Source organism: Abramis brama (genome assembly GCF_963993115.1).
Source record: "Abramis brama genome assembly, chromosome: 23".
In the NCBI taxonomy this organism is placed as follows: Eukaryota; Metazoa; Chordata; class Actinopteri; order Cypriniformes; family Leuciscidae; genus Abramis; species Abramis brama.
This window is the reverse complement of record NC_139985.1, coordinates 9,283,751-9,307,326: the sequence shown is the minus strand read 5'-3', so window position 1 is coordinate 9,307,326 and position 23,576 is coordinate 9,283,751. Positions and strand designations below refer to the sequence as shown.

Below are 23,576 nucleotides of genomic sequence, written 5' to 3'. Positions count from 1 at the left end.
GGGGGCACCGCCGCGCCAGGCAGTGTCCCACATTGTCCCTCAGAAACATACCCCTTGTCCCCCCTTGGGCTTATTAGCAGGTGGTCACCCTAACCCCAAATAATAAAACAAAGTGAATGAAACCTTCATGTTAAATTTCATAATAATATGAATGACATTGTAACCATTTAAAAAATATATATATAAATTGTAAATCATAAATTTTATATATATATATATATATATATATATATATATATATATATATGTCTGTACTGTCTAGGTAGGCAGCTCACTAGATTTAGAGACAGGCTTTATGGCTAAATAAAATGTAGGTTTCCAACACATGAGAGCGCAGGCGCATCGATTTGGCATATAGGAGCCAATCCTCGCATGGACTCGCCATTTGCGCACAGGATGAGCTGGAAAGGAATATCACCGGACTAACAGTACAAACCGTATTCATGGAAATATGCGTTTATATTGGACACTTGAGTTTCGAAATGCGCAAGAACTGATTTGAAAACATGTCTGACGCAACATTAACCCCGACACCAGATGTAAAGTTTCTGAGTGACTCTCTGGAGCGCAACAACACCAGCACCGTTCCGGAGCATCCACACTTGCATTCAGGCATCATTATCGCAACCGTTTACGCGCTCCTCATTACTGCTGGACTCATTGGTAATGTGACGCTCATTAGGACGTTTTGCATCGTGAAATCCATGCGCAATGTCCCTAATCTGTTCATGTCGAGTCTCGCCCTCGGAGACGTGCTGCTGCTGGTCACCTGTGCGCCCGTGGATGCCAGCAAGTTTCTGGCGGATGAGTGGCTGTTTGGGCGGATGGGTTGTAAACTCATTCCGTTCTTTCAACTGACTTCAGTCGGAGTGTCGGTGTTCACGCTCACAGCGCTGGCAGCGGACAGGTAACGAGATATATCCTTTATTAGCATCAGTTCAGAAAGCAAAACAATACCATTTCAGTTTAAATATATTTTTAATGTCATTAATTACAATCATCACAATGTGTTGATGAAGCAAGCTCCTCAAAATGATTACTAAATTACTCATAGTCATCATTAACATAAACACTAATGTAAAATGTCACTAAATATTATTATTATGCTGAGTTCAGCTAAAGTGGAAAATCAGGTAAAATGGGTCATTAAGTTTCCTGGTTGATTGCCTTTTATATATCAGGAAGCGATTCAAATGTTCAAGTCATTAATAATTACCTCTAAAGTCTTTGTCAATTAATCAAGCTTGAGAATGGGGATGTTCTTTTTAAACATAACCTCTATAAAAAGACAGCTATAAAACATTATTGTGGTTTTTAAATGGTTATTGAATGGTCAATTACATAACATGTATTTGTATTGTTACAAGAGATTTATTTATTTGTGAGGGCTTCAGGGTCTGGTCCAAGGTGACTAGTAAGTGTGAGTGAGCGTGACCTGGCAGACCTTGAACAAGTTGGTAGGGTTGATAGACCAGTAACTAACCACCTGAAATTCCATCATGACAATCTAAAGATGACATGCTTTTTCGAGTGGGGGCACAGACTCATTATTCTGTAAGTTTCAATAGAAAACAAGTAATAAAAACTCGGTGAGTGTTTTAGCGCAATTTTCTCACCTCATGGGATCACAACACTAAGAGATAGTAAATCTTTTCCTGGATTTTATTTTTGTGCGTTCCCGAGATTAGACCTTCCTTAACATAATGCCGAAAACCCGAAGTCTCTAGGTGGTCTGGTTGAGGAGTAGATAGAAGTGCAAGATTGGTGCGCACAGACGCACAGAACAGAAATCATGAGTTAACAAGCGCAATTTCGGGGGAAAATTGCGCTAAAAAGTGCAATGCCACATGCAGGTAACTCAAAATCCCACTCAAAGTGCCACTTTAGCCTCACAAAAAAAAAACTCAAAAGCTGAGAAGCTAGCATTAAAAACAAACCAAAAAAAAAACAGTTTTTGTGTAATTCACAATGTAAAAGAGAAAGGTTGTATTATAAACCCAGACTTTAGCAATCCAGGGACTGATTCTATTCTATTCTATTCTATTCTATTTATAAACATCTGTATTTATATCCCATATACAAGGCTCCAATTTTATGCCTTTTCTTGGTCTGTCAGTTCTCTTGAGGAAGCGTGTGACTTGGTGTCTGATAGTAGCAGGTGAACGGAAATGAAAAAGAACATGCTTAATGATGGAGAAAACTGCTTCCTCTGCCTGTTAGTGTTGATTCTAGAGAACTCACCTCCAGAGCAACGGATCAACTGAGTGTTGAGTTGCCCTCGCGTTAAATGAGAAAACGTTGATAGTGTGGTGAAGTGATTCATATTTTTATATCAATGCCAGAACTTGAAGGTGCTTAGAAATTCATGAAGAGTCAGAGATTTATTGGTGAGTTTTTCCTTGCCATTGTTGACTTTGACTTGTTCACTGAGGGGATTGTGAGGCAATGTTCTTTGCTTCGGAACAACACGGATATTGTGATGTGCACTATACAAATTCATGTGATTGAAATTTAATTCCACTTACACTTATCTCCCTCTGATAAAGAAATGGAAAAATGAATAAGCAGGAAGACTGTGCCATGATCTATGTGGTGGGAGTCTGATTAGCACTGGAGGCTAATCTGTTTAGGTGAACGGCAATAAACAACAGATGGTAAATGGAACTCGTAGGTGGGAGGATCTTTTCCTGTGGTCTGGATCTGATGGGCTTCAAATCAGTCATAGGATAGGCTACTCTCACTTCTGGTAAAAAAAAAAAAAATGATTACATGGGTTTTCTGGAATAGTCAGTTCTGATTGGCCAATCCAGCATCGATCTGATAATTCCAAATAGAGTGCAACAGTGCCCGACCACTTTTTCAGATTTTACCTTGGTTCTGCAAGTATTTTTTTCCATCAGCTACGAAGTGAATCACAACATTATAAATGCTGATTTGAAGTTTGTAATGTTCTGAAAGATACATATTATTATAATATTATATATTATTACAATATATTTTTCATTCATTGCAAAATATGTATATTATTATGCATACAAAGTATTTTGAGAGTGTATGGAAACTGACTCTATATCATTTGAAGTGCTTCTTGGGAGTAGGCAGACAGTAAAGTGTTTGTCACGATTTGCTTGTTGCAATTCTCCGATTGGTGGAGTTTCTTTGCTGAATCATAGTTAATGTAGTTTCTCAACATGCCTGCAATTAAACATTATTATTTAAAAAACAAGGTGAAATAACGTGGGCTAATGTACTTCATCAAAAGCATACCATCGATTAACTTGTTGCTAGGCAGATTGTTTAGTTAAAGGCCTAATGGACAATTTTTCTGTTCTCAGCTGATCCATTAAGAAAATTGGAACATTAGGTTACATACAGCTAAACTGAACCAAAGACTAGATATTCAAGGTTGGTTCACTCCTATTACTCCTATCACTCTTCTATTCTATATCTATTATTTTTATAATAAAAAAAATGTTTTTGGATTGTTCTACTGACGAAACAATGCAAAAGTATCTATCCAAGAAATTTCAGTAGACAAAAAAAAAAAAATTACAAGTGATCTAGGAGATTTATACAGCTTTTTTACAGCGGATGGCTGCAACTGAAAACACAGTAAGTTTTTGATCCCTAACAGAAGGTCTATGCCTGGGGAGAAACTGCTACGCGCAATATGGCAGAATACATCCCGCCTTCTAAATAAAAGAGCCAATCGCTGATTGGTAAAGTCATTGCGTCACTACAGCTGCCGTTAGAAGCTCCAGTTCCCATAGAAACCTGAGACTCGCACTTAAGACTGTCTCAGAATGTTATTTAATTAGGAGTTCGACAAGCAGTTTTTGAGATTTCAGGATTCCCGCATTCAGTTACTTTGGACTTTGGTCTTGGATGTCCGAAATAGTTGCCCAGAAGTGTTGCAAATATGGCCACCGAGTGAACAGACTTTCTTTGAAAGGGACTTTGTCTTTGACTGAACTCAGCCACTCAGACACTGAGTTAATTAGTCACATTTTTTATTTATATTTTTCTTAATTAAAACATTGTCCTTAAGGTTAATTAAAATATCTCCTTCTGCTCCTGGGGTCTTTTTCTGTCTCTTAGATACAAGGCTATTGTCAAGCCAATGGATATCAAGGCATCTAAAGCTTCACTAAAGGTCTGCCTGAGGGCTGCATCAATCTGGCTGCTCTCCATGGCCCTGGCCATTCCTGAGGCGGTGTTCTCCGATCTCCACACCTTCCACATCCCACAAAGCAATGAGACCTTTAAAGCATGCGCCCCGTACCCTCACGCTGGAGACCTGCAACCTAAAATCCATTCCATGGCCTCCTTTCTCTTATTCTATATCATTCCTCTCTTCATTATTTCTGTGTACTACATCTTCATTGCCAGGAGTCTGATTGAGAGTGCGATCAACATGCCTGTGGAAGGAAATGCGCACATTCGGAGGCAGGTGAGTACAAAGATCAAGTGCTTCAGTTGTTGAAGTTAGACTAACAGTTTTAATTGTTTAGCAATGAATAGCTGAGTAACTTATATAATACATTTTTCTAAATGTATTAACAAAAGTTCAGTGACTTTCCTAGATTTTAGTTGACATTAATTACATAACGCTGTGTCCACAGGTTATGCTTCAAACCTGTTATTATTATATTTTTTTCCTTTTTTAAAAGTTCTGTAGATAAACTAATTTTGTCATTTTTTCTGGTTTATACAAAATATCCTATAGTTTTAACATAATTTAATCTAATATACCCAAATCATGTATGATGACACACAACATACATACTGTATCCTTTTAGTGATATGTCACATATCACATACATATCACAGCCTTTTTATCATTTTTGATATTCCAATTTCAAAAGATGTATTTATAACAAGCAACACGTAATTTTATGTAAGGCTTTTCCATGTTAAGTAGGCTCTTGTTTTTTTTTTTTTCTAGGTGTTAGAATGTTTTTGCTCAACATAAAAACATTATATTATATTATATTATATTATATTATATTATATTATATTATATTATATTATATTATATTATATTATATTATATTATATTATATTATATTATATTATATATTTTCCATTGCTGAGTTTGAAAAGGTTGATTCAGTAGCTATTTTTGAAAGGTATTCACAAAACAAGATGAGACTGGATACATCTGCTCTGCTGTTCCATTGTTATGTGAATAATACAGTCTGTATGCATTTGAAAGGAACCATGCGGGAACCATTTAAATGTACCTTTATCTAATTGCTGCTGTTGTTATTCTTCATCTATGAGACCACTTGGTTTAACAAGTACCTGTTCAATATATTTCTTGTGATTTTTTAATGCAATTTATTAAACATATTTTGTTCATATTTTGTTCAGTGCTTATAAATATAAATAAATGCATCATAAAAGCTATATTTATTAGTAGTTAATAAAAAGAAAAAATAATAATAAAACTGAAGTGCCACTAGTGTCACCAAATGCAATTGGAAATATTCCAAAAGGTCTTCCATTGGTCGAGCAAACAATTAGTCCCGCCTCAAATCACGTCATTGGTTGAGCCAAATGTTGCTGCATTAGACGGGTCAGAAAGTTAAAACAGCTGGAATAGGAGTTTTTTTTTTTTTTATGATTATATTAGGACAACCTGTGATATTTACTTTTCTGCACATGTGATAGGGTATTTACCTCTCTGCTTCCTAGATTGAGTCACGGATGCGGCTTGCCAAGACAGTGCTGGTGTTCGTGGGTCTTTTTGCCATCTGCTGGCTCCCCAACCATGTGATTTACCTCTACCGGTCCTACCACTACACGGAAGTGGACACCTCAATGGCACATTTCATCTCCAGTGTGTGTGCACGTATCCTTGCCTTTACCAACTCTTGTGTGAACCCCTTCGCTCTCTACCTGCTCAGCAAATCCTTTAGGAAGCAGTTCAACAAGCAGCTTTGCTGCTGCTGCCCATCCATCTCTCTGCGTTCACAAAACACTAGGCGTAACACACGATTGAGTTCACTCAAAAGCACCCAGAACCACTCTGTGGCCAGCTTCAGCCTGGTCAATGGCCACGCTGTCTGCCATTAGAGCTGAACAAGCATATTTAGCTTCTTCTTCAGAGTTATATTATAGGAATAGGCTAGTTCACCCAAAAATAAAGAACTTCTCTTCTTCAAAATTTTCCTTTTGCATTCCACAGAAAAAAAATTATGACAGAATGGAACAATTCCTTTTAAAACTAATCATGTTTAGTTTAAAGGGATACTCCACTTTTTTTGGAAATAGGCTCATTTTACAACTCCCCCAGAGTTAAACAGTTGAGTTTTACCGTTTTCGAATCCATTCAGCCGAACTCCGGGTCTGGCGATACCACTTTTAGCATAGCTTAGCATAGATCATTGAATCGGACAGGACCATTAGCATCTCTCTCAAAAAAATGACCAAAGAGTTTCGATATTTTTCCTATTTAAAACTTGACTCTTCTGTAGTTACATCGTATAAGACCTAAGACCGACAGAAAATGAAAAGTTGCGATTTTCTAGGCTGATATGGCTAGGAACTATACTCTCATTCCTGCGTAATAATCAAGAAACTTTGCTGCCATACCATGAGTGCAGCAGGTGTAATGATATGATGCAGCACCTGAAAATAGTCCCCAGCTCGGTAACTTCCAACGTGACCGGGACTAAGTTTGTCTAACCTATTAGACCTATTTTCAGGCGCTGCGTCATATCATTACGCCTGCTGGACTCATGGTACGGCAGCAAAGTTTCTTGATTATTACGCAGGAATGAGAGTATAGTTATCAGCCTAGAAAATAGCAACTTTACATTTTCCGTCAGTCTTAGTACACGATGTAACTACAGAAGAGTCAAGTTTTAAAAAGGAAAAATATCGAAACTCTTTGGTCATTTTTTTGAGAGAGATGCTAATGGTCCTGTCCGATTCAATGATCTATGCTAAGCTATGCTAAAAGTGGTACCGCCAGACCCGGAGATCGGCTGAATGGATTCGAAAACGGTAAAACTCAACTGTTTAACTCTGGGGAAGTTGTAAAATGAGCCTATTTCCAAAAAAAGTGGAGTATCCCTTTAAAAGACAACAAATAATTTTTTGGGGATTTCATAGTTGGTTATTTGCACGTTTTCATGATTTGCGTTGCTAAAACAACACTAAAAAGTAAAAAAATTGTAAAAACTTAAAACTGAGAGAATTGAAAAACAATGCAGGTGAACACAAAAACACTTTCGGTGTGAATGAATGCTGTTTGACGCATAAGCAGAGAGTGGAAGCAGCGCAGAAGGTGTTCAGCATGTGGAGCGGAAGCAGAATGTGTCAATTCACTTGTGCTTTTGCTGCGTTCACGCCATTTCGTTTTTACCATAAATTACCACAAATTACCATAAATTACCTGGTTCAGGTGGCATAGCTGCAACATGATACAAGTCATAGCTCTTAGCAAATTACATGTTGTATCTTGAAATTAAAAGTTCTACAAGCAAGTGAAGGCTTTTTACAGTTCAGAATCATTACGTCAATTACGACATGGCGTGAACTCACCTAAACTGGCAGCATTTGTCGCGCGCAGCTGAACCACGGCGCGTGTACTGCAAATGCAGACGAGAATTATCCATTGTGTCACCTTTTTCAGGTGTTCTCCGACAAACACTGTCTGCAACATGCTTTGATTTATGATGTGCAGCATACTCTGCTGTGATGCTACTGCATTCCCCTCACACACATTATACATGCATATAACGTTGTTTATATATGTGCTAAAAGTTATCTTAAAGTTAAGCTATACATCTAATTTTAATCATTTAAACAAGCTTTTGAGGTTTGCATACAGCAAAAATTGTTTTATTAAAAAAAATTCATAGTGCTGAAAGTCATATGGTGACTTTTATGTGAAAAACACACACCTTACTTGTATAATTTTCTCTACAGGTACTTGTTAACCCAGGTGTAATTTGATCAAGAACAAGGCACTGTGGCTTTAATTCAGCATGAATGGCGCAGCAAAAATAGACTTGTGCTGAAATGACTGCCGCTTCTGCTCGTTAACATGGCCGCTAAAAAAAAAACCTCACTGGTTATGCTCTGCATACACGTCCAGTGTGAAACAGGCCTTATACGTTTACATCACAACGATGTACTAAAAACGGAAACGTTTTTCTTTGCGTACAGACATCAACGTTGTCAAAATGATCCCTGCGAAAGCGACTAAAACACTGTATTATGCTGCCAGGCCAGCAGTTGGCGATGTCACTTTATGAAGAAACACTTTGTGCCTATATAGACTTTACACGGAAACAATGGCCCTGTCCCAAATGGCGCACTTCATGTGGACTTTCGGTCTCGTGGACTTAAATTGCGCGTGCTCGCTGAGTCTACGAGTCCGTAGGCCGTCCCATTCAGCATTTTAACGCTCTGAAGTGTGCTCAGCAGCGCCCCCTTTGTACCCTTGAAGCGGTCTTCCGCGAAGCCCGCATAGATGCAGGCTCCACACACTTTAACTACCCAGGAATCCTTGCGAAAGGCCAATCAGACAACGGATGGGAGGAGATTTCGCTCACGGATAATTGTTGACATGGCTGAGAAGAAAATATTATGTTTTTTATGACCTAGATGTACATTTTACCAGTTGTTACCTACAGTTTATACAAACATTATTGTCATCGACCAGTGGTTGATGTCTCAAACATAATAATAGTGCGTTGAATAATACGATCACATTATGATTCATTAAATAAATAGAACCGAATGCCAGGGCTTTACTGAGTCATATGTAAACATAGTATGAATATTGAAACCTGTAAATTCTTCTGAAACTCATGCACATTTTCATTACGTGTTAAAATTGTAATCTTAGTTCAACATTATGTATTATTATGTACAACTATTATGAAATTATTATGAACATTATGTATTATTATGTACAACTGTATACATAATTTAAATAAGCATGATGTATTGTCTAATGTCCAGGTGGCATGCACAATATCAAAATATAGAACTGTAAAATTAGGCTGTGTAGTTGACATGGAGATAAGACGTCGGAGCGCAAAAATGTGATTTCTCCTGTCCAACAACAACCAGACCGTTATTTCCGGCGTGAGGATCGAGTCTGTCCCAAAAATACCTCTCAATGCGCCCTCGTGGACTCGCGCCAAGGGCCCTATAGGTCTGCACTACATGACGTCACCAAAGTGTGGACTCTGAGGAAGTCCACAAGTCCGGAGTGTGCAATTTGGGACAGGGCCAATAATGGAATCGGTTTCAAAAACATGCACTTTGAGTCCCATTTTCAAAAGTTTACATTTTCAGGCCCCAAAATGCCACTGTCATGTCAATGAAGGGCCAAAACACATAAAAAGTTTTCCGTTTTAGTTGAAAACGGTGCCATGTAAACGGCCCCTTAGTTACCACTCAAAAAGCAGTCTTTTGTTTCAGTTTGTAGGTGAATATCCAACACCTCATGGCAGTTTGTAACTATTTTATGTTTTGGCATCTTAATACTGTAGCTAATTCCGATTAAATTGTTTCTCATTTGTATGTTTTTATATGAAATATTAGCAGAGAAAAGTTTATCTATACAGTCAAACCACTTGCCCTGTCCATTTACTCATATACCTGCAGGCGCCGCTGGAGAGGAAAACCCATTTTAATGTGAAGGAATGAACAAATTTGTTGTAATTTACTCAGTATGTATTTATTTTGTTTTATTTGCAATATTTGGATATATATACTGTATATATATATTTTTTTTTCCATGGTGACTTGTAGTTCTAATGAGGTAACTGGGACTGTGATTATTCTAAATATTTGGAATAGATAAATATTTTTTGGTTTTAAGTTTACATGGGTTAGTGTTTTGGGCGTTGATTTGGAGAAAGCACTTCATTGTTTTCAAATGTGAACAAAAAATAGTCAGTGTCCTTGTCTGCTTTACAAGTAAAAGTCATTTTAAAAGAGCTGTATTGATCATTGCCTGATGTTTTGCTGTATTATTTAGTCAGTATTGTGTACAAGTTGAATCCTGGCAGGAATGGACTGGGGTTTCTGAAGGACATGTACTTTTGTGGTGCCTTTATGGAATTATCCGTGCTATTTTCATGAAACTATTTCCTTCATTGCTGTTTTGTGGTTCAATCCTTCATAATGCTTTTAGTGCTGGTTGTATTTTCTGAAGATTATATTGATTATGCTTTTCATTTTGTGAATGATCATAGACTCCAGTTCTTTACAAGATGAAAATAACTTTCTGATCTGTAATGGTTAATGTGGATGCAATGATGTTGTTGTTGTGGACTTGTGATCTTGTTTTACATGAAGAAACTCAAGTGTATTTGACTTTGTGAATAAAATGGTGCGTTTACCCAGCAAAATAGTTGACTATTACATGTGATTGTCCCTTTTTTGAAAACGTAGTGTGTACAAACACTACAATAATCAACAAGCAATCTGGATATAAAAAACTAAACAAAAAACACTACAACAAAAAAACAAAAGAAAAAGGCAGTCAACTGAAATGGAGAGCTAAAACTATGAAAAAAGGAGAAGATGAAGGGAGAAAGATGTTGAGTGGTGTAGTTACAACATCTACCAACAGGGGCAAACTGGACCATGCTTAACCTTGACCTCTGCTCTTGGATGAGATGGACAATCAGTGCATACTTATTAATCTGATTGATGATGAGAAAGATAAGTGAATGATATTTAAATGCATCATGCCGAATGCACTAATATGACCTTTCATTCTCATTTGGACGTCCCCAGTGTTTGTCCAGTTCAGATATTCAATGCTCAGACCACTGATGCTATAAACAAACTGAGCATTTATGTGAGTTATTATTTTTTCCGTTAATTTGCAAATCAGAATAGCAGGGTAGAAATCATTTAAGTATTTTCTCACCAAGTTCAAATTTAGATATAAAATAGAGAACATATCAGAGATAAACTCTCTCACATTTAACAGCCATATCTGTCCCTTAGGAATATTTAAGGAGATTAGATCAAGTAAAAATAGATGTATGGGAGCAAAAAGCTGGCCTGTTGAGGCCAATCAGGCCTTTTAAGAATGGTTGTACTGAAAAATATCAGTTGTTTTCCCACTGTTTCTTTCTTTGCTGTCATTTAATCAATCTGTAATTAAATTGTTTTTTTTCTATTTGGCAGCAGTTAAAGACATAATCTGTTTTCCTTCATTCAACCCATCACTGTTTTTGCTTAGTTTATGACTAAGTTAACTAAAACTAAAGCCATATATATATAAGAAGAGAAAATACATTAGTTATGAATGATAATACGAATATTTCCTGCACCCTTACTTTTTCTGAGGGTGTTCTGTTCATCTTTGTGCTTTATGCTGATTGTTAATGTTTCTTGCAAACAGAATTGCAAAGATAATCATTTTCAAACAGGTTTCTCGAACACTCCCCCTACATTCCATTGGTTGGGCAGACAGATCGTCCCACCCCCAAACTCATTCTATTGGTTGAGCCAGTGTCTGTGTGTCAGGCTAAAAGGCTTATTTAATTTTTTTAGGTAAAGTTACTTTCACCAAGAATGTATCTGTTTATACTGCAAGTGAGTGTTTATTGTGATTTATTGTGATAATCTGAATTGTGATTTGCAGGAATAGTGATGATTAAACCATGTGGTTGTATTTATTCAGAATGATATTGTGTTAGTGCTGCTGCTGGTTAGTGAACAAGTGAAAGCGCTATGTGCTTTCGAATAACTTGGCATTTAACATTTCCCCTGATGTGGGTTTTGACTTGTCAGTTTGCATCAGTAAGTGCTTTGCCTATGCGCATCTGTGTGTGTGTGTGTGTGTGTGTGTGTGTGTGTGTGTGTGTGTGTGTGTGTGTGTGTGTGTGTGTGTGTGTGTGTGTGTGTGTGTGTGTACCTGGTATTCCCTACGTTATGGGGACTAAATGTCCCCCACAAGGATAGTAATATCAGTAGATTTTGACCTTATGGGGACAGCTTATAGTAGTGTGCGCGTGTGTGCTTGTGTGTGTGTTTAGAGTGAATTTGCACCTTTAAGTCCTTAATTTGCACTAAAGGTCAACAATGATGAGGTTGGATTTATTGTCAAGTGGTAAATAGCTGACTTGGAATCATATTGATCTGGCACAAAATTCAGCCTTCATGTACCCCACACTGCTGCAGATGACAGGTAAAATAAATTTAACAGCACGTTTTATCATGTATAATTAAACATTTGATCTTGTATTACAACTTTACATGACGTCACAGAACTGAGGTAACATTGTGGTGCTATACTGAGCTCATTGATTCACATTGGGTTCAAGTACATTGTTTACAAGTGCAAGTACAAGGACTTGAATACTGTATATCATATAACGTAGCTTTCAAATCATATCTTATAATTTAATATGAGTGAATCAAACTGACTACACCAACTGGAATGTTAAATGTGGGCCTGTTTTTGTTCTTTAATGGACAGTATCTTTCCATCACTCTCCTCTAAGTATGTGCAATGGGGTGCGAACTTCCTGTAAATAGTACCTCATCATCAATATCAGGGCATCGTGGGAAATTTATCAAAGCAGTTTGGCAAGCACTGCATCAACAACATATGTGACTGGATGGCACAGCATTTGCTGTGCATGTATGACTCTTTAACAACATATTAGGTGTTTCAGAAAATACATTTGTGCACAAATGAGAGCTTTCTGCCTTCATAACCGTGTTGAGTCATGTCCTACGAGACTTCAGATTATTCTCTTAATTATACAGTTGCTTGGTAATCTGTCAATTTCTTAGCTAAAACCTTGCAAAACAAGCTATAGCCTTTGATCTTTAATCAGATATTTTTACAAGCTTCTGTCCTCTGATGCTATCACTTTAATGGGGTAAAACCACTGAAAACATTTCCTGAGTAACATTCCAGATTTGTGGACTGTACATAAAGGTTTGCTTTTGAAACAAAATGTGCCTGTAAAGAGTCATGTCATACAGAAAGAAAAATAATGATAAAACCTTTCAAAGCAAGAATAAATAGAGAAACAGGGATAATATAATTTATATAACATAACATCATACACCATAGGTATTTTACAGTATACTGTATATGTTGTTCAGAATCACATTCAAGTTTTTGAAAGAAATTACCAGGGATGCATTAAATTGACCAATAATCTAAAATTACAATATACTGTAGACATTTATCTCATGACGGAGTGTTTGGCATTAGTAATGGATAATGTGAAAAATATGTCTGTTTGGAATAGATCTGCTACGCTGCCTCTGCTGATGCCATTCTACATTGTGAATATAGTCAAAGCTAAAAGGTATGACAATAGGCTTTTTTAGAAAGGAAAATGTAAAACTTTGATTGGACAGTAACTTTCCATCACTCTCCTCTGAGTATGGGCAATGGGCACAGAGGAGTGTGATGGAAAGAATCAATAAATCATGAATCATTTACTGCCATTGTGTAAATAATATGTAATCCATAAAAAGTAACTGTAATCTGATTATGAGCATTTTAAAATGTAATATAATCTAATTACAAGTTGTACATTTTTGGAATCTGATTAAATAATCCAGATTACATTTAATCAGTTACTACCCAGCACTGCTCGTAGCAGATCTATACAGGTGGAGCTGGGGAGGTGGAGGGTTTCTGAAAATGCGCTGCAAACTGCTACAGCAAACACTGACCATATTTGAAAGTTGAGTAACAAGCTTATTGGCTGCTGATACAGTAGGAACCAATCGGCTGTGCCCTATTCAATGTTGTGATTGCGAGCATTGAGTTAAAGGTCCACTGAAGTGCCTTGAAATGCGCAGCATTATTCAATGTGTTGATGTAATTTCCACTGAAACAGGAAAACAGAACGGGACATATCGAACAGTATGTCATTTTTATACATGTCAAAATTTTTATAATGTTGGGGGGGGGGGTGCTTTAGAGAGCATTTGATTGGACAGAAAATCTGATGAGTAATGTCATCAGAAACATTTATCCATTTTGGCAGAAGTAAGAGACTGTAAGTATAGTGTTCGTAATGCTACAAATTACTATTTTTATTTAAATATTTAAACAATATTTATAGCCAAATTTAATCTGCCAATGTAAAGTGAATCGCAAGGAATGCAATGCAGTAACTGCAAAAAGACACTGTACTGCCGTTTCCACTTAATTAGGCAGAACAGACATTTTCACAAACATAGCAAAAAATAAAACTGTGCAAAAAATAAAAAAGGTTTTGCAAAAAACTAAATTAGCTCAGAATGATTTCTTAATGATCACGAATGAAACAGACACATGACTGTATCGATGCTTCTCAGACTTTCTGCAATATCCAAACAATGAAACAATTGCGAGAAGTATTACAAATGGAAAATTTTTCAAACAGTTGCTAATTGTCATGGGACTGGGCGTCCCAACAAAATCATGCAAAGTAACACTGTTATTCTCGGAGAAATCAAAGAACTCAAGAGCTGAGGAATCTGCATCCAATTTGCTAGGCTTTAAAAAATTACTTATTTTCCCAGCAGAACTGTTCTCAAAGCATGGGTAGTAATGTGCACTCAATTATGAATGAATCTTGTGTAGAACGAAAGGTGATATCCCTTTTGGCATTTTAGATTTGACCAGCTTGGCCTGAATAAAAATAATTTAAATGTGTGAAAGTGACAAAAGGTCTTTGAAAAGGTCTGTGAAGTGAAATGGATTAAATGTAGAAGTGTCAAGATGAAGCAGCTGGAAAATAGAGCCAAGTACAGAGCCTCAGAGGACTGGACACTTGCCAGTAAATTTGAATGACTGGCAGCTCTAAGTGGTTGTTGTGGGTGCCCATGTTTTCAATCAGAAAGTCCTCAAAACTGAAAAAGAAAAAAATGACAGAAAATTAAGGAATCAACATCAAACTGTTCTCTGCTTTGTGTGTTGGCTATTGATTGAAGAGAGAGATAAAACGAGAAGCACTATTATTTCCCGAAAACGTATTTAATAGAAGAGTTAGCACAAATATTTAAAATTCAGTTATAATTTACTCACCCTCATGTCATTGCAAATCTGTAGAGCACAAAAGACAAAAGGTGAATTAAAAAAAATATCCTGGTCACTTTCTCCATATAATGATTGGGGACTGTATGTCATCAGAATACATGGAATATAGCACATGAGTCATATAGACCACTTTTATGAAACTTTTATGGTAATTTTGGAGCTTGACATCCACAGTTTCCATTAGATCAGCCAGGATATTCTTCAAAAATTCCACTTTTGTGTTCTACAGAACAGAGAAAGTGTTTGGAATTACGTTCAATTTTCATATATGGGTGAACTATCCCTTTAAGAAACCAGTACAGAATCAAATAAACTCAAAATAAAATGCATGGAACACCAGTCAATACCATCAAACCAATAAATAAACCAATAATCCAGTAGACCACATGGCAGTCCATAAATAACCCAACAGTAAAGCAACCACTATATGTACCTCAAGTGCAGATTGTTCTGAACGGACATAAAAGGCCAAGAAATTTTCATGGATGAATAGGCTATGTGTATGTTCTTGAAAAGCACCTCATTCAAAAAGTTTCTCTGTATGCATCTGTAGATTGTGAAAAAGACCCCTGCAATTACACTCTAAGACCCCTGCAATTACACTTTCCCCATGAAAATTGTTCCAATTAAAACTGCCCTACAAGAAAGTCACTATGGAATAAAAACCAGCATCTATGCAACTGAAGCCATTTTGATACATTTTGTCTCGCGTTTCTCTTGTGAGCGAGAAATAACAATACAAAAATAGCACTTAATGACTGTGCATTAGTCCATCTACTGTACATGCATCAGGTGCAGAGTGTAACCAAGATAATTATTCACAAAAAAACAAACTTTAATTGACACAATATGTAATTTCTTTGTAGCTTTTTAGATTTTTAGAACTATATAGCTTTATCATTATCTTCATAGTTATCATCCTTGGTGTGAACAGGCCTTAATGCTGCTTTCACATGTCATAATTGTATTATGCATTTCTATGGCAACACTAATAACGGCAAAATGCATCTGCAGAGGTCAGGTGGTACAAAGCTCTCAGAAAATTTAGAGTTTACAAATTGTAATTACGAGTTCTACGAGAACGTGAAAGCTTTTTAAATGGTAAATGGACTGCATTTATATAGCGCTTTCACAGACCTATGGCCACCAAAGCGCTTTACATTGCCTCACATTCACCCATTCACTCACTCATTCATACACCGACGGCGGTGTCAGCCATGCAAGGCGCCATCCAGCTCGTCGGGAGCAGCTGGGGTTAGGTGTCTTGCTCATGGACACCTCGACACTTGGTCAAGTGGAACCGGGGATTGAACCACCAACCTTTCGGTTTGTAGACAACCTACATGAACCACTGCCGCCCAAGAAAGGCAGTTTAAGGCCGTTAAAGAAAAAGAGGCGACAAAAGCAGACTGCGTTGTCCCTTTGCTTGGCCAAAACCTGCGTCTGAACAACTGTGTAAGGAAATAACTGTCTTTATTAGCAGGAATCAATATATTCATCATTCAAAAAGAGAAACTGAAACTTGAACTGTAGACATACAAATGATAACAAAGCAGCGCTTAATTGCTTACCATTTTGAATATCAATCATGTTTATCACTGTCTTCATTCCAGGCATCTCACATTGTAATGAAAATATAGTTAGCATTTACTATAGTTAGGATTTTAGCACTTCTGGCTCCATGTCCCGAAGTCAATGGGGTTTTTTAATGGGATTTTGGTTAAATGGCTGAAATAAGGTCTAAATTCATAAAAGTTGTGTTCAACTATGATGATTATCTTGATGGACAAATTGTGTAAGTATCATTCACTTCTGTTGATCAAGGAGCTTTTTTTGTTGTTGTTGTTGCTGTGCCGTTTGGCCTACAAAATGAAGCATACCTGCATCACTCTAGCCCGGGACACACCAAGCCGACGATCGGCCGTCGGGCTGTTTTTAAGCTTCGGTCGACTTGGTTTTTCCGGTGTGTTCTGCACCGTTGGCTCTAGTCGGACAGGGTCAGGTTTTTGGGGGGGCGATTCATCATGTAGGCTGGAATTGCCGTTGTGTTGTCAGTGAAAGAGAGAACTCTGATTGGCTGTTCAGTTTTGTAAATGAGTCTAGAGAGAGTCCACAGATGGTACAGACAGAAGGCTGTTCTAATTTTACACCATCTTACCTGAGTGTTCCTGGGCAAATATTTTAATAATAAAATGAGGCAAGTGGAATAAATTAAGTAATCAGCATGATTGATATTCAAAACAGTAAGCACACACTGGTTTGTTTATGGTTTGTGTTGGTTTTTTGACGAATATAGACAAATATATCTGCAGAAATTGACAGATATCTCCTTTACAGACAGGCGCAGAACGCGCATGCTAGTTGACAGTCGCCTGCAGTCCTTTCGGTGTGTTCAAGCGTAGCTTTTTTGCCACGACACAGGCAAAAAAGGAAGCTTTCATCAGCGCTTGTTCTTTGGTGTTGGTTTTGTGTGTCTACCTTATGGCCCCGACGCCGATTCACTATGCTGAATCAGGCGAACTGCCGCCGACGTGTGAAACACACTGTAAAACTAGCCCAACAGACACTCACCAATGGCCGATCATTGGCTTTGTGTGTCATGGCCCTTACAATTCGGAATCTCGTAATTATGGTAATTCCGACATGGCGTGAAAATACCTTAAAATGCAGAGAAAAGCGCATCCGATTATAGGACACGTGCAAACCGCCCTCTGTCGACCGTTCTCTTTGTAGAGACAAGGGTGAATAGCAAGAGCATAAAAATGCCAGCCAAAAAAAATAGGAAAAAGCATAGGCTCAGGAAGTGGGAAAAAAAGAATGCTGCATTGATTACCTTAATTATTTTAGGTATATCATCACCAGTATAATCGCAGAAAATAAGGTGTTATTTTTTACAACCTTACATTTTTATCTTTTTGCAAAGAAAGCCAAAGATCCTTGGAAGCAAAGATCCTTGGAATGGCATATGTGAAACAGGCCTGTATGTTGTTTATATGGAAATTTCAATGACTCAGTTGGGTGAGTGGATAGATAACAACCTGTTTATTTTTTCCATTGAAAGTATTAGGCATATTGTTGGCATGAAATTATAAGCCTACTAATAAAGAATTGCATGCGACAGGCATGATATTTTATGAGACAAAGCTTCTTCTTTTTTTTTAAGAACAAAAAATACAAAGTTCAAACACTGTTTAGTTCAGAGGTATTATCAGCATAGTTAATACAAACCTTCTTAATCTGGAAATATTTCAAACACTAAAATTAAAGTTAAAAGAGCAGATACGATCCACCTTATCTGTGCACATATTGCATAAACACTGGAAAATTCAGAATTAATTAAATTTATTTCCACTCATGCCAAAAGCACAACATAAGCTATACAAAATATAGCTTTAGCTTTTGCTATCTATATGCTTGTGTACTTTTTTATATGGGTTAAAAGACAATAACTCATAAATCTTCTTTTCAAGAATGTATATATCAAAGGCAGAAATGAAGGATGACATATTTATATGTAGTTTTCTAATGCAAGGATTTAATCTATTAAAAATCTACTATACTAAAAGTCAAAGTTTACGACAAAGTTCATGATAATGTCACCAATCAATAACTGTTAAAGGCAATTTCAAGACTTTTGTACACCATTTTTTAAAACTTAAAAGTAAAATTTTTTGTTTGTTTATAATTTGATTAAAACTCATAAGCGTCTCCTTGTTCTTATGAGCTTTACTGGACTGTACATTTTTTAACTCCCCTCTGGGACTAAGATAACTAGATCAGAGCCAGACAGAAATATCTAAACAAGATCAGAGCTTATTATATCATAATCTTATAACTTAGAAAGTACACAGAGTTGAGACAGGTTCAGGACAGTAATATTTCAGTATGATGTAGGAACGCAGACAAAAACACCCATGAGACTCTCATTTCCCATTTTTCATATTTTGTTGTGCCTTGCACTTCTTCTATGCCCTGGAACCCTTTCATGTAGAGATGAGGTCACATGCTGCCCGTTCGCACGCCGACAAGCAGTGTTTAGTTCTGACAGGCTGACCTGAATAAGTGTTTGTGGCTCTTCCATTAATATGTTGGAGAATGTTGTGTGGAAATGCCGGCACTGGAGCTTCAAACCTGTAAGATGAAATTGAATCTCTACGGGAAGCATGAATTCGAAGACCATCAGAACAAAAGGAGGTCAGTCTGCTGTCAAAACTGTTTTGTACTGAACAGTTTGAGGTTTTTGTTGTATCCTAAAATTGTGTTCTCAAATCCAATACACTTTTCTAATATAAAGTAGCAAATAGCCCAAATTAATCAGTTCTTTTGACAGTTTGAGCAAATGGATTTGATTTTGATTGCTTTGGGACTTTTATTTTTGATTAAAAACACTGGACAGACAATAGCGTTTACTGCAGCAGTTCTGCAACCATCAGAATCAATCCAGTTGTAACAAATAAACCTGATTATATGAAATTAAATAGCTAAGAAACTAGCAAAAAACTAGCTAATTAAAAGTTAAATTAGCTTAATTTTCCACATTGTCTTGTCTGATTTTCATCTTTCGAAATAATGCTCAAGCTAAAAAGTTCATTTACAGTTATTTATAAAAGGTCAGTTTGAGAGAGACATTTATTTTAAAATTTCCCTTTATCTTACTAGAAGAATTCATTGTTGTACTATAATCATGTTGGAACTTTCAGAAGAAATTAATTCAATTAAAAATGTCTCTGATAATTTCAGTCTGACCTTGAGAGTCCGTGCGGCTCATTACAGCATGCATTATTTTATGAATCTGCTTATGAATGATGGTGCAGTTAAAAACTTGAACTCAACAGAAAAGAATTTGCATGAAGTGCTAAAGGCACAGCGACACAAAACTGTCAGAGAGAGAGTGGAAAATGATGATAAACAAAATGATGCACAATAGGCTACTTAACTAATTGCAGACCTCAGGGAAAATTTAAATTATAAAAAACTTTGATATGACCCCTTTGAAGTGCCTTTCATGTGAAGAGAGCTTCTCCAGATATGTTCACACTGTCAGTCCAAATTTGATTATTTGAGTATCCGATTGAAATCTGATCTAAAATTATTGACTGTCCGCAATGTGTATCGCAACTGTTCAGTTTTGTCATTTTCTGCATGTACGCACTTTCAGCATGTTTCCTATAATAACGTCTGACATTTAAGTTTTACATGGCTTGAGAAATTCACACAAACCATGTGAAATCTGATCAGAGCGGTCAGACTGAAACGGATTTCCATGCGATTTGAATAGGATTTCAAACCACAAATGAATGTAGCTCGAAACGGATTTGTAAAAATTGCATTTCATGTGAAATGCAGATATGCATTATCAGAGATAAAATGTCCCATCATTGCTTAAAGGAACATGCCGACTTTTTGGGACTTTAGCTTTTTCACGGTATCCCCCAGAGTTAGATAAGTCCATACATACCCTTTTCATCTCCGTGTGTGCCGTAACTCTGTCTGACGAACTCACCGCTAGCCTAGCTTAGCACAAAGACTGGAGGTAAACGGCTCCAGCTAGCATACTGCTCCCAATAAGTGACAAAATAACACCAACATTTTCCTGTGTACATGTTGTGATTTGTATAGTCACAGCGTGTACAAATAACAAGGTCACATGAGACACAGCCATCTTCTAACCGTATTCATACTGGGAACTATATTCTCAGAAGGCGAAGCACTGCTACTTCTGCGGAGTGATTTGCTCGCAGCACCTGAGAAGCCCCATGGTGAAGAACAGAGAGTTTGCTCAGAGTTGGAGTAAAACACTCAGCAGAATGTAAATTCTGCATGTAAATAGGAAAACGTTGGCGTTATTTTGTCACTTATTGAGAGCCGTATGCTAGCTGGAGCCGTTTACCTCCAGTCTTTGTGCTAAGCTAGGCTAGCTGTGGGTGCGTCAGACAGAGTTACGGCACGCACGGAGATGAAAAGGGTATGTATGGACTTATCTAACTCTGGGGGATACGGTGAATAAGCTAAAATCCCAAAAAGTCGGCGTGTTCCTTTAAGGAATAAAGTGAAAAGTCGGCATGTTCCTATCCATAATGACGGATGTTTTCAAGTGGTCATATGAACAGAATGATTTACATCCCTTAAGTGAAGAGATGAATAGAGCAAATGAGGGCAGTAGGGATGCATTGAGTGCAGGATTTTTCTTATAGGGACATGAAGGCTGGACTGTGCCTTTTCCGCAAAGTGATCCGTAAAGGTCAAGATATCTTGGACAACTCCCAGGCATTTAACACTCCAGGGGGCAACGACTGTGACCTTCCACAGTAATGGACAGAGAGTATGTGGGCAAGTCACAACCTGGAGGAAGAGGGTGTCAATGATGATCTTGAGGAGATGAATAGGTTTCTGAGTGAAAATGTCAGGAGTGACAGGTTGCCTTTATTGTGGAATTGATGTGAAAAGTTTTCAGTGCAAAAATCCTGGAGGTTTTGTTCACCCATTTATCACGACCACATATGTCACAGCCCTCTATTAGAAAATACACTTGTTTTGAAACTGTATCTTCTCAATAATTCAGTATTTTGTATGCCTATATTAATATAATTATTATTGTAATATCCATTATATTATTTAGTTTACTGCTGCAAAAAAAGCATTTGATTGACCCGATTTTCTAAATGAGTTAGACAGTACAGTGCTTCATTTGTACGATTCAGAGCAAATATTTTAAGAGAGTGAGTTAACATTTATTTGTTTGCATCGGTATAAGCTGCTGTTGCAATACAATGTGGCAGAAAATAGCATTTTAGCGGCTCAATCCCTACTTATTGATCAATGACTGACTGCTGCTGTCGCGCCACTGTCCTTTATGTTTGAGCCAACTATATGTCATTTTAGTTTCATTGGAGTCAGCTTGGATATCCATTTGTTATACTGGTTGATAGTTACCATCAAACAGGTTGAGACATCAGGCAGTGAGTCATTAATTCACGTTTGCCCCCAAGCTGCTAAGAGCAATTATTAATATCAGGGCTATATGGCACTACTGTTAGTAAATGGAAGAGTTTCCATGGAAATCGTACCGGATGAAGAATACGCCAAGCAAAACCAGCATGAACACTATAGATGTACAGTGAGGAAAATAAGTATTTGAACACCCTGCTATTTTGCAAGTTCTCCCACTTGGAAATCATGGAGGGGTCTGAAATTGTCATCATAGGTGCATGTCCACTGTGAGAGACATAATCTATTAAAAAAAAATCCAGAAATCACAATATATGATTTTTTAACTATTTATTTGTATGATACAGCTGCAAATAAGTATTTGAACACCTGTCTATCAGCTAGAATTCTGACCCTCAAAGACCTGTTAGTCTGCCTTTAAAATGTCCACCTCCACTCCATTTATTATCCTAAATTAGATGCACCTGTTTGAGGTCGTTAGCTGCATAAAGACACCTGTCCACCCCATACAATCAGTAAGAATCCAACTACTAACATGGCCAAGACCAAAGAGCTGTTCAAAGACACTAGAGACAAAATTGTACACCTCCACAAGGCTGGAAAGGGCTACGGGGAAATTGCCAAGCAGCTTGGTGAAAAAAGGTCCACTGTTGGAGCAATCATTAGAAAATGGAAGAAGCTAAACATGACTGTCAATCTCCCTCGGACTGGGGCTCCATGCAAGATCTCACCTCGTGGGGTCTCAATGATCCTAAGAAAGGTGAGAAATCAGCCCAGAACTACACGGGAGGAGCTGGTCAATGACCTGAAAAGAGCTGGGACCACCGTTTCCAAGGTTACTGTTGGTAATACACTAAGACGTCATGGTTTGAAATCATGCATGGCACGGAAGGTTCCCCTGCTTAAACCAGCACATGTCAAGGCCCGTCTTAAGTTTGCCAATGACCATTTGGATGATCCAGAGGAGTCATGGGAGAAAGTCATGTGGTTAGATGAGACCAAAATAGAACTTTTTGGTCATAATTCCACTAAACGTGTTTGGAGGAAGAAGAATGATGAGTACCATCCCAAGAACACCATCCCTACTGTGAAGCATGGGGGTGGTAGCATCATGCTTTGGGGGTGTTTTTCTGCACATGGGACAGGGCGACTGCACTGTATTAAGGAGAGGATGACCGGGGCCATGTATTGCGAGATTTTGGGGAACAACCTCCTTCCCTCAGTTAGAGCATTGAAGATGGGTCGAGGCTGGGTCTTCCAACATGACAATGACCCGAAGCACACAGCCAGGATAACCAAGGAGTGGCTCTGTAATAAGCATATCAAGGTTCTGGCGTGGCCTAGCCAGTCTCCAGACCTAAACCCAATAGAGAATCTTTGGAGGGAGCTCAAACTCTGTGTTTCTCAGCGACAGCCCAGAAACCTGACTGATCTAGAGAAGATCTGTGTGGAGGAGTGGGCCAAAATCCCTCCTGCAGTGTGTGCAAACCTGATGAAATGTCCTTGAAACATGCCAAGGACCCTCTTTTAGGCTTTCATATACAGCATTATAATGGTCCTTGAAAACATCACAATCATAGGCCTATTT

General features: G+C 37.6%; 1 protein-coding gene across 1 annotated transcript; it reads left to right on the top strand.

Annotated features, from left to right (window-relative positions):
• The first annotated feature begins 387 nt into the window (after positions 1 to 387).
• Positions 388 to 6,201, top strand: grpr (gastrin-releasing peptide receptor). Its single transcript, XM_084100258.1, has 3 exons — positions 388 to 907; positions 4,099 to 4,450; positions 5,698 to 6,201. Exons 1-3 carry the CDS (start codon positions 507 to 509, stop codon positions 6,076 to 6,078), a joined length of 1,134 nt encoding a protein of 377 aa, XP_083956384.1. The 5' UTR covers positions 388 to 506; the 3' UTR covers positions 6,079 to 6,201.
• The last annotated feature ends 17,375 nt before the right edge of the window (positions 6,202 to 23,576 follow it).

What these genes read in the sequence shown, in the direction of transcription:
- grpr (XM_084100258.1), top strand. Translation starts at nt 507, where the DNA reads ATGTCTGACGCAACATTAACCCCGACACCAGATGTAAAGTTTCTGAGT. An exon ending in ACAGCGCTGGCAGCGGACAG is followed by an intron (nt 908 to 4,098) that starts GTAACGAGATAT and finishes TCTGTCTCTTAG; the next exon opens with ATACAAGGCTATTGTCAAGC. An exon ending in ATGCGCACATTCGGAGGCAG is followed by an intron (nt 4,451 to 5,697) that starts GTGAGTACAAAG and finishes TCTGCTTCCTAG; the next exon opens with ATTGAGTCACGGATGCGGCT.